The following is a 12,752-nucleotide window of genomic DNA, read 5'->3' on the forward strand; positions in this document are numbered from 1 at the left end:
AGGGTGAGAACAAATCAGCCTTTAAGGGAGCCTCGATTAGAAATCAGATAAAACATTAGGTGATACAGTAGCCTAACTTCAGCCCAACCTAATCAAAATGTATCCTAAATCATTAAGTTCAGCAAACTGATTATGACAGAGAAATGTGGATGGAATTAGGCACGAGAGACTCAAAATCACAAAAATGGGATTAAAATCAAACTAGGCTAATAAATCACCAGACACTAGTTAACCAATCCAACCACTTTTTATGTGAAAGTATAGATAAACTTAGCCTACTAAGGTACCGTATCGTGGGCCTACCAATTTAAGCATGCCTGCCTACCAATCAACAAGTTTATAAGAACTCTGGGACAAAGTTCTCCCAAGATAAGTTACAGTTCATTAGAAGGATAGACTAGTGTGCTTAACACGTTGACTGCTGAAAACCTTTAGGCCTACTATGGCGTTCCCTAAACTACAGGCGGAGCCCCGGCGCACTACTGAATCAGCGATCGCTATTGGCATTGAAATATCTCAGTAAGACAAAAGAGCAGTAGTGATTGTTCTGCGTTACCCCAAAAGTGGACGTAGTTCACTGAAACACCCAAAGGTAGCAGCACTGCCTGGATCAATAACCAAAGTCTTTGAAATATGGCTCAAATAGAGAAAATCCCCGAAAACGGGACAAAAGCATTGCCAGACGGGATTTTACGGGAATGTTTAGTACCAACCTACACTAAAATAACGCTTGTAATCTAAGCTACAGCCTGGCTACAATCACATTGTCACCGGCCAAGTGCTGGGTTTAGACAGACGCAATATTAGGCGGGCGAGCACACAACTGATAGGCTGCAGTCAACGTGTTAAGAAATAGGCATAGGCCTACACAATCTTAGGTGCTTATAAAAGTTAAGTCAGTTAAGGAACTGATGTTTTTAAGATGGTAGGCCTAGGCACCATTGCAGGGAACCTACAAATATATATAATAATGTATATAATAAATAGTGATAGTGTTATGAACATATGTAGTTGTTACCATAGCAACCAAAATGTTTATTATCAAATGCTGTTTACTATTCTATTCTGATCTTTAACCCTCCCAGTGTTACTTGACGAAAATTCGACAAGCAGCACACTTTGTGTAGTGTTACTTGTCGATTTTTCGACACGCAGACATCGTTTATGGCGAAGGCTCTATGACTGACTGAATCGGATTGAACTGGATCGAGTTAGGTATCGTTCTTTCCGTAATATTCTAAGCTTTCTCCAGAGGTCTGTCTCTAAGCGCTATTCATTTTAGTTCCGAAAATATTGTAGCAGACAGCTGACGTGCGTGTATTTGTAAACAGCTAGGTTCCCCCGGACCGATGACTGATGTGTTTTATTACGTTTATCATTGTTTTAGTGTTAAAAATCAAAAGTAGTGATATACGTGGTGCATTATAAGAAGATTTAAGTGGTTTTGAAGTGCTGGTTGATGATCCTGAAGAAGTAGGTAGTGATATTGATGTAAATTATCAGCCAGATTCCTAGCTATGGTTAGGCTATGCATTCTTAGCTAAACGCTATGTACTGAAATAAGTTTTTTGCCCATAACTTATTTATTTGCAAATCTACTTCCTTATATTATTATATATTTGTAATCCTCATAAAATTTAGAACAAAGTGGCTATTTTCAAATATTTATAGGCCTATAATTTATACAATTTCATTGAGCGCGAACTTATTTTTTTTTTGAAAATTTTCGAAATTATATTTTTTTTTACCTAAAAATTTTTTTTTGAAAAAATGTTCCTTATGTTTTATATATAATATTGAAGCCCATGATTTTCCAAACAAAATGGTATATAGAACATTAGAATTAACATTGTTTTAAGCTTCTCAGATCCGTTTTAATAAAACCTTGCAAATGCGCCAAAAATAGGTGGACATTAAGGCCTAAACTATGGACACTTGGAGGGTTAATATAACACAGTTACTTCTATTTCAACACTCTGTCTTTTTATATTCTAATATTTCCACTCGAAAGTCATATCAGTTGGCGACGATTTGATAAAAAACTATTATCAATTCTTGTTTTATTCTATTATTTTCAAGAAATTGTATTTTGTTAACCATGAATGAAGAACAATTTGAAAGACTCATGAATGTTTTGGCTGCAGCTCTAGGTAATAAAACTTCAAGTCCTCAGATCAATCCTTTTGAACATTTTGATCCAAATAATGATAAATTAAAATTATATTTATTTGGAACGTTTTGAAAATTATTGCAATTTGAAGAACATTAAAGAAGACAAGATGAAAGCTCAACTCCTGTGCTCATCCATTGGTAAGGAACATTACAATAATCTGACATCTCTTTTGGGCCCAGACAATCCTGTAAAAGACCTCAATTTTTCAAAATTAATTGAACATTTCACAGTGATGTTGTCACCTACAGTATCTCATATTGTTGCATAACACTATTTCCTCAGTGTTTCACAACAGTTGCATCAATCTATCTCTGATTTTGTCACAGTCCTGAAAGGTTACCTGAATGATTGTAATTTTTACACTTCTTGCAATGAATGTGAAAGTAAAATTTCAATTGCTGATGAATTTCTCCGCCCTCAATTTATTAGAGGACTAAAAGACAATTGGATACGTGAACAACTTCTACAAGACACTAATCTCAACAGTTTTGACACACTCCTTAAGAAAGCAATTGCCCTAGAAGCTTCCCGCTATGAATCAAATAAAATTTGTAATCCTGTCACACAATCATCAAGTGAAAATGCAGATACACACAAAATTGATAGACATTCAAGGTCTAAGACAAAGGAATATCAAAGTTTCAAGCAATTTAAGACTCCCAAATATGATGACCGCGGTTCCAATAGATCTCAATCACAACATTTCCGTAACAAAAGCTTAAAAAGACACGTTGACTACAAAGCTTTGGGTATTGATGGACTTTGTTTCAAATGTGGTCGATCAAACCATCAGTATAATGAATGCAAAATTAATCGGAACAATCTTAAATGCACTTCCTGTGGAAAACAAGGCCACGTATCAAAAGTGTGTATAACGTCTTTACTAAAGAACTCTAAAACAAACACCCTGTTGTCTCACTACACAGAAGATGAATCCAGTCACCCAGATGAGTATGGAATCACACAAATCAACGATGTGGAAGATCTTTACACAGTAGGACCAGACTCAGACAAATACATGGTTACAGTCACTATCAACAACAAGCCTCAAACATTTGAAGTAGACTCTGGTGCACGATTTTCCTTAATCTCAGAAACGGACTTCGATAAACTTGGACTTAAAGTGCCACTTCAACCAACTCCTATCTCATTTCGCTCCTACTCTGATCATATAATAAAACCTAAAGGTAAAGTAACTGTCTCAGTCTCTTACAATGCAAAATCACTAAATGCTGATTTATTTATAGTACCTGCTGGTCATTCTGCTTTGTTAGGACGAATTTGGATTCGTGGACTTGGAATTGAACTCAGTGAGGTAGACAATAGAAAGCAATCACCGATTAATACAGTTGATGTTAATTTAGTACCGTCTCTAGAGGATATATTCGAAAAATACTCAGCAATTTTCGAAGAAAGAATCGGATGTGTTCCCAATGTTGAAGTCAAACTCCAACTCAGAGATAATGAAAAACCAGTATTTACTTGAGAACGTGATGTCCCTTTCGCATTACGAGAGAGAGTAGAAAAGGAACTTACAACCCTCGAGTCTCAAGGAATCATAACTCCAGTCACATCAAGTGATTGGGGGTCACCATTGGTTGTTATCCCAAAGCCAGATGGAGGAGTCAGACTATGCGTAGATTACAAGTGTGGGGTTAATTCAAAACTTGTCTCATCTAACCACCCCATTCGACGCATTGATGATGTCCTACATAGTCTCCGCGGATCAAGATACTTCTGTAAGTTAGATCTTCATAAGGCTTATTTGCATCTAAAAGTCGATGAAGAGGGAAGTAAGATTCAAACAATATCAACCCATAAAGGAATGTTCAACATGAATCGTCTCAGTTTTGGAATAAAAACAGCCCCTTCTGAGTTTAATCGAATTTTGTCACAACTGCTAAACGGATTATCAAAGGTAGAAGCATACTTTGATGATATCATTTGTCACGGTGAAACTCTCAAAGAGTGTATGAAGAACCTTATTGCATGTTTGGAACGTCTCAAGTGAAGAATGAAGAATAGAAGAATGATCTACATCTTAACAGAACAAAATGTGTTTTCTTCAAGGAAAGTATTAATTACCTTGGACATGTGGTGTCATTCAATAAGATTCAAAAATGCCCTAAAAAGGTTGAAGCAGTTACTCAGATGCCTCGCCCTCGAAATGTTGATGAGTTAAGACGCTTTCTTGGCTTACTTACATACTATGCAAAATTCATTCCTGACTTCTCTTCAAAAACACATCCGCTACGATGTTTGCTTCGAAAAAGAGAAAAATTCTTTTGGTCAGCTGCTGCTGAAGCCTCATTTCTGAATCTGAAATCTGAACTTTGTAGTGATACAGTTCTTATTCCTTTTGACCCATCAAAACCAGTTATTCTCACAACAGATGCTAGCCCAACTGGAATTGCTGCAATACTCAGTCATGATATCGATGGTCAAGAAAGACCAATTGCATATGCATCCAGAGCATTGACTCAGGCTGAAACCAATTACAGCCAACTTGATAGAGAAGCTCTAGCAAACATCTACACAGTCACCCATTTTTACAATTACGTTTTTGGTAAAAAATTCACTCTTGTCACCGATAATGAACCATTGTCACATATCTTCCATCCAGGACGTGCCCTGCCACGAATGACATCATCTCGCTTATTGCGTTATTCTTCATTCCTCAGTGGTCTTGACTATACAGTTCGATGCAAGAAAGGGAAAGAAAATGAAAACGTGGATTGTTTGTCTCGAAGCCCAGTTCAATCATCAATTTCATCTGAACTAACATTCAACAAAGAAATAAACACAATCAATGCAGAAACCTTACTTCAAATCTCCAGCACAGTGATAACTGCAGAAACGATCAAAGAAGAAACAGCAAAAGACCCTGAACTTCAAGTTCTTTTGTATGAACTGAAAAATAGTCGCAAAGATAGCCCTTACATGATCTCAGACAACATACTTTTCCGATCAGATCGAGTCGTAATTCCCAAACGTCTTCAAAATCAAATTCTAAATGAGCTCCATGAATCACACCTCGGAATTACTAAAATGGAACAGCTTGCTAGAAGATATATGTATATTGGGAAGGTATGGACAAACAAATAGAAAGACTAGTGAAAAGCTGTGAAGCTTGTGCAAAAGTTCGTCACAATCCACCAAAGGCTCCGGTACATCCGTGGGATCAGCCCGATGATAACTGGGAAAGAGTGCATATTGATTATGCCGGTCCTTTGGATGGAAATTATTTCCTCATGTGTGTAGATGCAAAATCAAAGTGGGCAGAAGTTCGCATTCTTCGAAATGCTCCTTCCTCAGCAACGACGATGGCACTACTTGAAAACATTTTCTCGGTTCATGGGTACCCCTCGTTCTTAGTCTCGGACAATGCCACTATATTCAAAAGTGAGGAATTTATCAACTACTGTAAAGAAAGTGGGATTTTCCAAAAATTTACTGCTCCTAACCATCCTGCAACAAATGGCCTGGCGGAACGAAACATACAAACCTTAAAGAGAAGACTTATTGCTGCTGCCGATGATCCAACCCCAATTACCACAAAGCTACAAAACATTATGTTCAGATATCGAGCAACACCTTTGGCATCAGGCAAGACTCCAGCAGAGTTGTATTTGAACAGGAAGATTCGGATTAGACTTGACACACTTCTCCCTAACCCAAAGGCAAAACTTCCATCAAAATCAATTGCTCCTCTTCGCGTCCGCTCTCTTAAAGTGGGGGAGAGAGTTCAGGCAAGAGTTCACCTGGGAAATTAAGACATATGGCAGTTTGGTACAGTCAAGAGAAAATTAGGCCAATACCATTACATTGTTGAATTGGATTCTGGACGAAGTTTAAAACGACACATAAATCAATTGATTTCGACTCTTGTATCCAAGAAGAAAGTTACATTTAAAACACACAACGAACAAGATAGTTCTGTTGTTCCAAGACGGATACCTATTATAGACCATCAAACACCACCACAAGAGATCCATCCAGAGTCTGAATCAAATACAAACAATCCAACAGAACTAGACGGTACTCTAAGGGAAGAAAATCTAGACAGACCTCAAGCCACAGAACAAAAAGAAAACAAATTAACTCGTCCTTCCAGACAGCGCAAGGTTCCGTCCTATCTTAAGGACTTTGCTCTCCAGCGATTAAGTGGGGGAGAATGGTATGAACATATGTAGTTGTTACCATAGCAACCAAAATGTTTATTATCAAATGCTGTTTACTATTCTATTCTGAACTTTAATATAACAAACACAGTTACTTCTATTTCAACACTCTGTCTTTTTATATTCTAATATTTCCACTCGAAAGTCATCTCAGATAGTAAGTTAGTACAACACATGACACCTCACCACGTTAACATTGCATTCAGACTGTTTTGCTACAAACTTAAACCATGTGCCACAGTGGTTACTGTAAGCTTACTACTATAACCTCCTCAAACACAAGGCCATGGTGTTGGTGTGTGGCAATTGCTACGTCAACTTATTGCCATGGTAAGTTAACTTAATAACAGAAATAACAAAAAAGTGAACATTAACATTTCCTATGCTGTCCATAACAATTCAATGGCTATCCATTATAAATTAGTTCAACAGCTGTTTCGGTTTGACGGGTCAAGGTGTTGTTGCCACTTTTGTCTCCCCATGGCTTTGTGCTGTGTTAGAGGAGAGAGGAGGCTGTTACTAACTGTTATTGTTAGGCTAAAGAGCAAAGTTCAATAACTCAGTTGTCAGCTGAGATCAGTTAACAAAATTGTAGGCTAAACCTATTGAGACCTCATGACAATTTTGCTATTTTGAGTTTCCCTACCTGATACTTATCTTATCCTGTTAAGGGTAAATTAAGTTTAGGTCACATTGCAAGAATAAGTTACTAGCAAAAAAAAATATAGGCTATATATAGGCCTAGGCCTATTACAATCCAATTCAGTATAAGGGGGCTCCGTTGTTTACAAGGCAACATTGCAAAAGGCTTCATAGTAGGCCTACATTACACCAACCAACCGAATTATGGATATGAAACCCCTTACATTTCTAACCCACATGCCACCTACTTTTTATCTAAGCCTTGGCCTAGGCTGCATTAAACCTTATTAGGAAAACTGCCTTGCTCATAGTCTATTGATACAAACGATAAAGGTGTAAGGTTGTTAAAATAGGTTAGTATGATGGCATATAGAGTGAGACCAAAATAAGTGGGAACCAGCCAAAGTGTAGCCTACTAGGCCTAGGCCTCGGCCTAAATCTGGGACCTTTTATTTTACTTATCGCTTCATCGGTTAAAGCAAGTAGCCTAATTGTGTATTTAAAATAACGATCTTGGGGCCAAAACACTTTAATCTTATAAGTTACTCGGACTAATTTAACATTCTAATAATTGGCTAACTTAATGTACCTCATCGTCCAAAAATTCTAAATACTCTCGTTGAATGTCACGTAGCCTCTGATCCAGTTCATGCTCCATCGTATACAAGATTCTGATAACGTATCAAACACTGGTGCAAATTAATTATATGAAATGAACTAAATATTAAATAAGAACAAATTGAAACGAAACGAAGACACTGACAATCAAGGTTCCAAAATTTAGCAGGTGTCCTCTGCTCTGTCGTCAGTCAGTTCAGTTTACAACAAAAGCAGAATAATCTGGCGGGAAAATGGGGGATTTGGCCGATTTGGCGGCAAGGTGGGAGAGAACATAAGAAATCAACACGAAATCAAACGTCTTTGGCTTAAGTCAAACAATGTTAATACTGTAAAAAGAGTTATTGCTTATTGTCATAGATTATGTTTAATCTATGCTATTGTCTTGTTTACACTCTTTATTCTTGATATTTTACTTACTGACATACTGATATTTTTGTTGTGACATGTTTAATATGTTTGTGATGGATTTTCATCAAGGTTCACACGCAGACAGGGATGGATCTCGAGTAAACAATTCGTGTACGTGAACCCGACGTGGCGACGTATCATATTGACTTTGAATAGCCTACTGCAAATAGGCATATTATTTATATGTGAAGCAGGTGTACGATTCATTTAGGATACTGAAAGTAGACAATTTATTTACGTGAACCAAATGTACTTTTAAGTTTGGATACTGCAAGTACGGTAACCAATTCGTTTACGTGAACCAGACGTACCATTCACTTTAGAACCAAATGTTCTTTTAAGATTGGTTGCTGCAAGTAGACAATTCATTTACGTGAACCAGAATTATAATTGAATTTGAATACTGCATATAGACATTCATCCATTTATGTGAACCAAATATAACATTGACATTGGATACTGCAAGTAATTAATCTCATTTACGAGGAACAGACGTAGCATATTGACTTTAGAAAAGTTTTGTATTAAAATGCTAGCTCCGCTCAATATTTCAAGCAGACAACTGCTGCATTTGAGCCGACCCCTCGCACCGCCCCCAGACGAACAACTATTGGAAACGTGCCCCCCATAGTGACAGTGCGAGTGGCCGCCCCACATCCCTAACAAAAGTGAAAGGCCGTGGGTGAATATCAAAACAAAACAAAGTTGTCAACAAAGCCTATATATTTCAATGAATCCAACAAATAACAACAAACAACATCATTTCCCCCATCCAAAGAATTTATCTTTTAAATAATCTCTTTTCTCAAAACATTTAAATAAATAAGAATTTAAGATTACCCTTCTAAACCTTACATCACTGGTACCACCCATGTAGAAATCTAATTCTGGCCCAGGTTCTGGCCAGTACTGGTACAGTACTGGCCAGTACTGCTACAGTACTGGCCAGTAATACCCAGGTTCTGTCCAGTACTGCCCAGGTTCTGGCCAGTACTGCCCAGGTTCTGGCCCAGTACTTCCCAGGTTCTGGCCAGTACTGCCCAGGTTCTGGCCAGTACTTCCCAGGTTCTGGCCAGTAATGTCCAGGTTCTGGCCAGTAATGTCCAGGTCCTGGCCAGTACTGGTTAGAACCTGGACCAGAACCGGCCAGTACTGGCCAGAACTCACCAGTACTGGCCAGAACTCACCAGTACTGGCCAGAACTTGCCAGTACTGGCCAGAACTTACCAGTAACTGGCTAGTACTTGTAGATTCTAGACCAATAATCAATCTTGACAGAGTACAGTATGTAAATAAAAAAACCGAGGTTAAGGTAATAAAATACAGATATTTGAAGTAAAAACTAGTCAATTAGTTAAACCTATATTTATTGAAAAATTAAGTTTAAAGCAAGACAAAATTTATAGGCCTACATGTTTAGATAATTTTCAAGGGTAAAAACTGTTACCAGTGTTACCATCAATAATATCGACTCAACTTGAACTCGCTCCCCCCCCCCCCACCATGGTTTTAAACCTATCTGGATTTGGATCCAGTCCAGTTAGTCCAATTGAAGGTTTGGGTTTGGCAATGGCTTTGTCCTTTGACCAATGAATACGAATACACAATTTAACGTTTTTTTAAGCTCAACGCATCGCCAACAAAAATCTAACACAAGAGGACAATAATTAAGACGAGGACAAGACAGAAGTGAGAAGAGCAAAGACGAAGATAACTATTTTTTTTGTACGAGTTCCATTCCATTCCAAAATCAAATCCGATCCAATCCAACGTGACGCACGCCGGAGCGGAGCGGAGTTGTTACTAACTAACCTCAAATCTCAACCTGTCAGTTGGTCAGTTCAGTTTTGGTCTCGACATCTTTATTAACAGTTAATTTCTAACTAAGGTGTTCTTGTCTTAGTTATATCTTAATATTAATCGTAGAACAACGTTCTACCTAATTTGCTGTGAAAAATATCTATTCGTGTGGAATCAGAATGGATTATCGACAAAGAATCAGGTCGAACTTGGCAAACCATCAGGTTTATAGACAACTGAGTTCACAGGCCTCATTTTAGCAAAAAGTTGTAAGTAATGCACCACAGGTTTGCATAAGTGTCATATTATTAAGTTGTCATATTAAACTCATAATATGCCTTAATGTTGAGGTGGCTGTTAGGTTTAGTTTTTATGTGTCCAGTACCTAGTATAGGCCTAGGTAAACTTTAACTTAGGCCTACCTTATTCAGTGCAACAAAATAAACTAGCCTAGGCCTAGTTCCAATTCAACTATTTTCTACTAATTGAAGTGTTAAATTTGGAGTTGTGAAGTATTTAGTCAGTATGTTACTTCATTATTTGATCTCACAAATTGTGTACGGTACGGTAAGTTTAGGCCTTGATAGCCTAGGCCTATGACTAGGCCTACAAGTAAAGCAAACCTTGATTGGATTTGTAAATTAATGATGAGATTCGATTGCAATTAAGTCAATTTTTAGTACCGGTAGCCTAACTTTTGTTCAGCGTAGGTTCCGTTTGGGGCTACATTTGGGTACAGTTTCCGATTGAAACTATCAAATGGAAAATATTGATTAATAATCGATTTTGAAATATATCTAGGCCTATTTTATAATTAAACTATCATGACCTAACCTAACCAACCAAACTTGCTGATGGTGAAAAAATCGCATGAAGGCTTACTAATCAAATCGATAGTTTCAATCAATATTAGCATAGCCCAGTTAAGAAACTGTACCCGCCTACTTAACTTATGCCTAGATCAAAAGTAACTTAGGCTTAAACATCAAAATGCAAAACTACCTAATGAATAAGTTAGAGCCTACACAAAAACATTGTTTTTCATTTGAATGGGCGGCTATTTTTATTCACAGATTGTTTCGTTAAGTAAGTTATCTTAGGCCGGACTAACTTAACTTAACTTGATGTTTGGTTATGTTTGCTGTTGTATTTTATAATAAGAAGCCTACTAAGTAAGTTAGCCCTGATTATGTAAATAATATGATAAATAGGTCTTAGCTTAAGTGCTAAGGTAGGCCTAAGGCAGAGAACCCATGATGGGTTACATTAACGGATTAAATATTAAAATAGTCTACTTCGATATAACTTAGGCCTAACTATCGATTAACATGTTTCAATCTTTATAAATATTGAATTTCAATATTGATTTTCGTTTACAGTAAGTTATGGCGTTTAGGTTAGGTTACCTACCTAGTTTAGTTTATGAAACTTATTAAAAAACTATATGAATAGGCCTACAAATTGATGTCTTTGTGATTGTAATCTGTTAAACAAACCAAAGTAATATCAACTCTAATACCTACCAACAATTTTACTTTGATTGCTACTATCATAAACTAAACTAAAACAACCTAACCGCCGCAGAATGTGTGGAAAAAGTCTTCTTGAAACAACAATATTGATACAATTGTTACAATGGATATTTACATGAAAGCAAACTCATCCGATACAATATAACTACAGAATATAGTAGGTTCTCTACGGAACTGCACCCTTGGAAGTGCCAACATGAAAAAAGTACGGTAACAAGAAAGATGGGCTATAACATTTTTTTTGAGTCTTTTTATTTTAAGTCCCCTTAACTGAGTATTTAAGTAGGCCTACCTATTTAACTTTATTTATGGCCTTTGAAATGATTTTTCATTATACTTATATAAGTTACGTAGCCTATTACAGTAAAATTTTAAGATGGCCGCTTAAGTTAACCTGAATTGGGATAAAACTAGATTACCTATTAGGTCCTATATTGATTCTAAATTGTGTAGGCCTATTGCCAGGTTATTTTACAAAATCAAGTTTTAATTCGATTATTGAGATATGTACAATCTCATTTCTATTCAATATAAATATAGCCTAGCCCGCATTAGGAACTGCGCAGCTTATGCGGCTATACATTAAAAATAATGGAGTTGTTCAAGTCTGCACATGTACATTGAAAGCGAATTAGCCCAAACTTAAAGACAACCCAACATAAAGGCCAAGCTGAGCTCTGGAGATACAAATATACTTACATCAGCTCACCATTTTTTATAGTTGTTACTTGTCTGTTTCAGGTAAAAAAACTTTATGACAACTACTGTACTACATTTATATTCTAAAGACCATTGTGTTAATACTATAAATCTGACATTATTAATTTGATTAATAATTATAACCCCGACAAATTAGATTCATTGGATATTTTGATTGTTTAATTTTTTACATTTTCAATATAAAATTAAATTTAGTATTGTAGGGTATTATCAATAGTATTCTTTTTGGTGATTTTACTTTTTCATACAACTTTTATTGTAATTTTGCAAAAAAATAATTTATTACCTAACCTTGATTTTTGTTAACATAATTTGTATTTTAGCATATGTAATTTTCAAATACAAATTGTTTATTGCTAAAGGTGTCTTATTAATTCATCTTCCATATTGGTTCAATTCTCACTACTGTATGATCCAGATACTGGTCCAGTATTGGCCAGGTTCTGGCCCAGTACTGCCCAGGTTCTGGTCCAGTAATGCCCAGGTTCTGGTGCAGTCCTTCCCAGGTTCTGGCCCAGTACTACCCAGGTTCTGGTCCAGTACTGCCCAGGTTCTGGCCCAGTACTGCCCAGGTTCTGGCCCAGTACTGCCCAGGTTCTGGCCCAGTACTTCCCAGGTTCTGGCCAGTACTGGCCAGTTCTTGCCAATTTTGGAAGTGCCCAGAACCTGGGCCAG

The 12,752-nt window shown here is 36.9% G+C and overlaps 1 protein-coding gene and 1 long non-coding RNA gene across 2 annotated transcripts in view; one reads left to right on the plus strand and one right to left on the minus strand.

The window, feature by feature from the left end:
- Positions 1-7,785, minus strand: part of LOC128988842 (zygotic DNA replication licensing factor mcm3) — a 29,976-nt gene extending 22,191 nt beyond the window's left edge. Inside the window, exon 1 of the mRNA XM_054410532.1 lies at positions 7,586-7,785. Within this exon, the coding sequence (XP_054266507.1) occupies positions 7,586-7,654 (69 nt within the window). The 5' untranslated portion in view covers positions 7,655-7,785. The remainder of the gene's footprint in view (positions 1-7,585) is intronic.
- A 1,924-nt stretch (positions 7,786-9,709) lies between these two features.
- On the plus strand, positions 9,710-12,438 carry LOC128991143 (uncharacterized). The gene is made up of 2 exons (XR_008490601.1): positions 9,710-10,387; positions 12,099-12,438. It is a non-coding gene; the product is annotated as an uncharacterized LOC128991143 (long non-coding RNA).
- Positions 12,439-12,752: the final 314 nt, after the last annotated feature.

This window comes from Macrosteles quadrilineatus, unplaced genomic scaffold (assembly GCF_028750875.1).
Source record: "Macrosteles quadrilineatus isolate MER2022 unplaced genomic scaffold, UCM_ALF_1.0 Scaffold_3__2_contigs__length_128488019, whole genome shotgun sequence".
In the NCBI taxonomy this organism is placed as follows: domain Eukaryota; kingdom Metazoa; phylum Arthropoda; class Insecta; order Hemiptera; family Cicadellidae; genus Macrosteles; species Macrosteles quadrilineatus.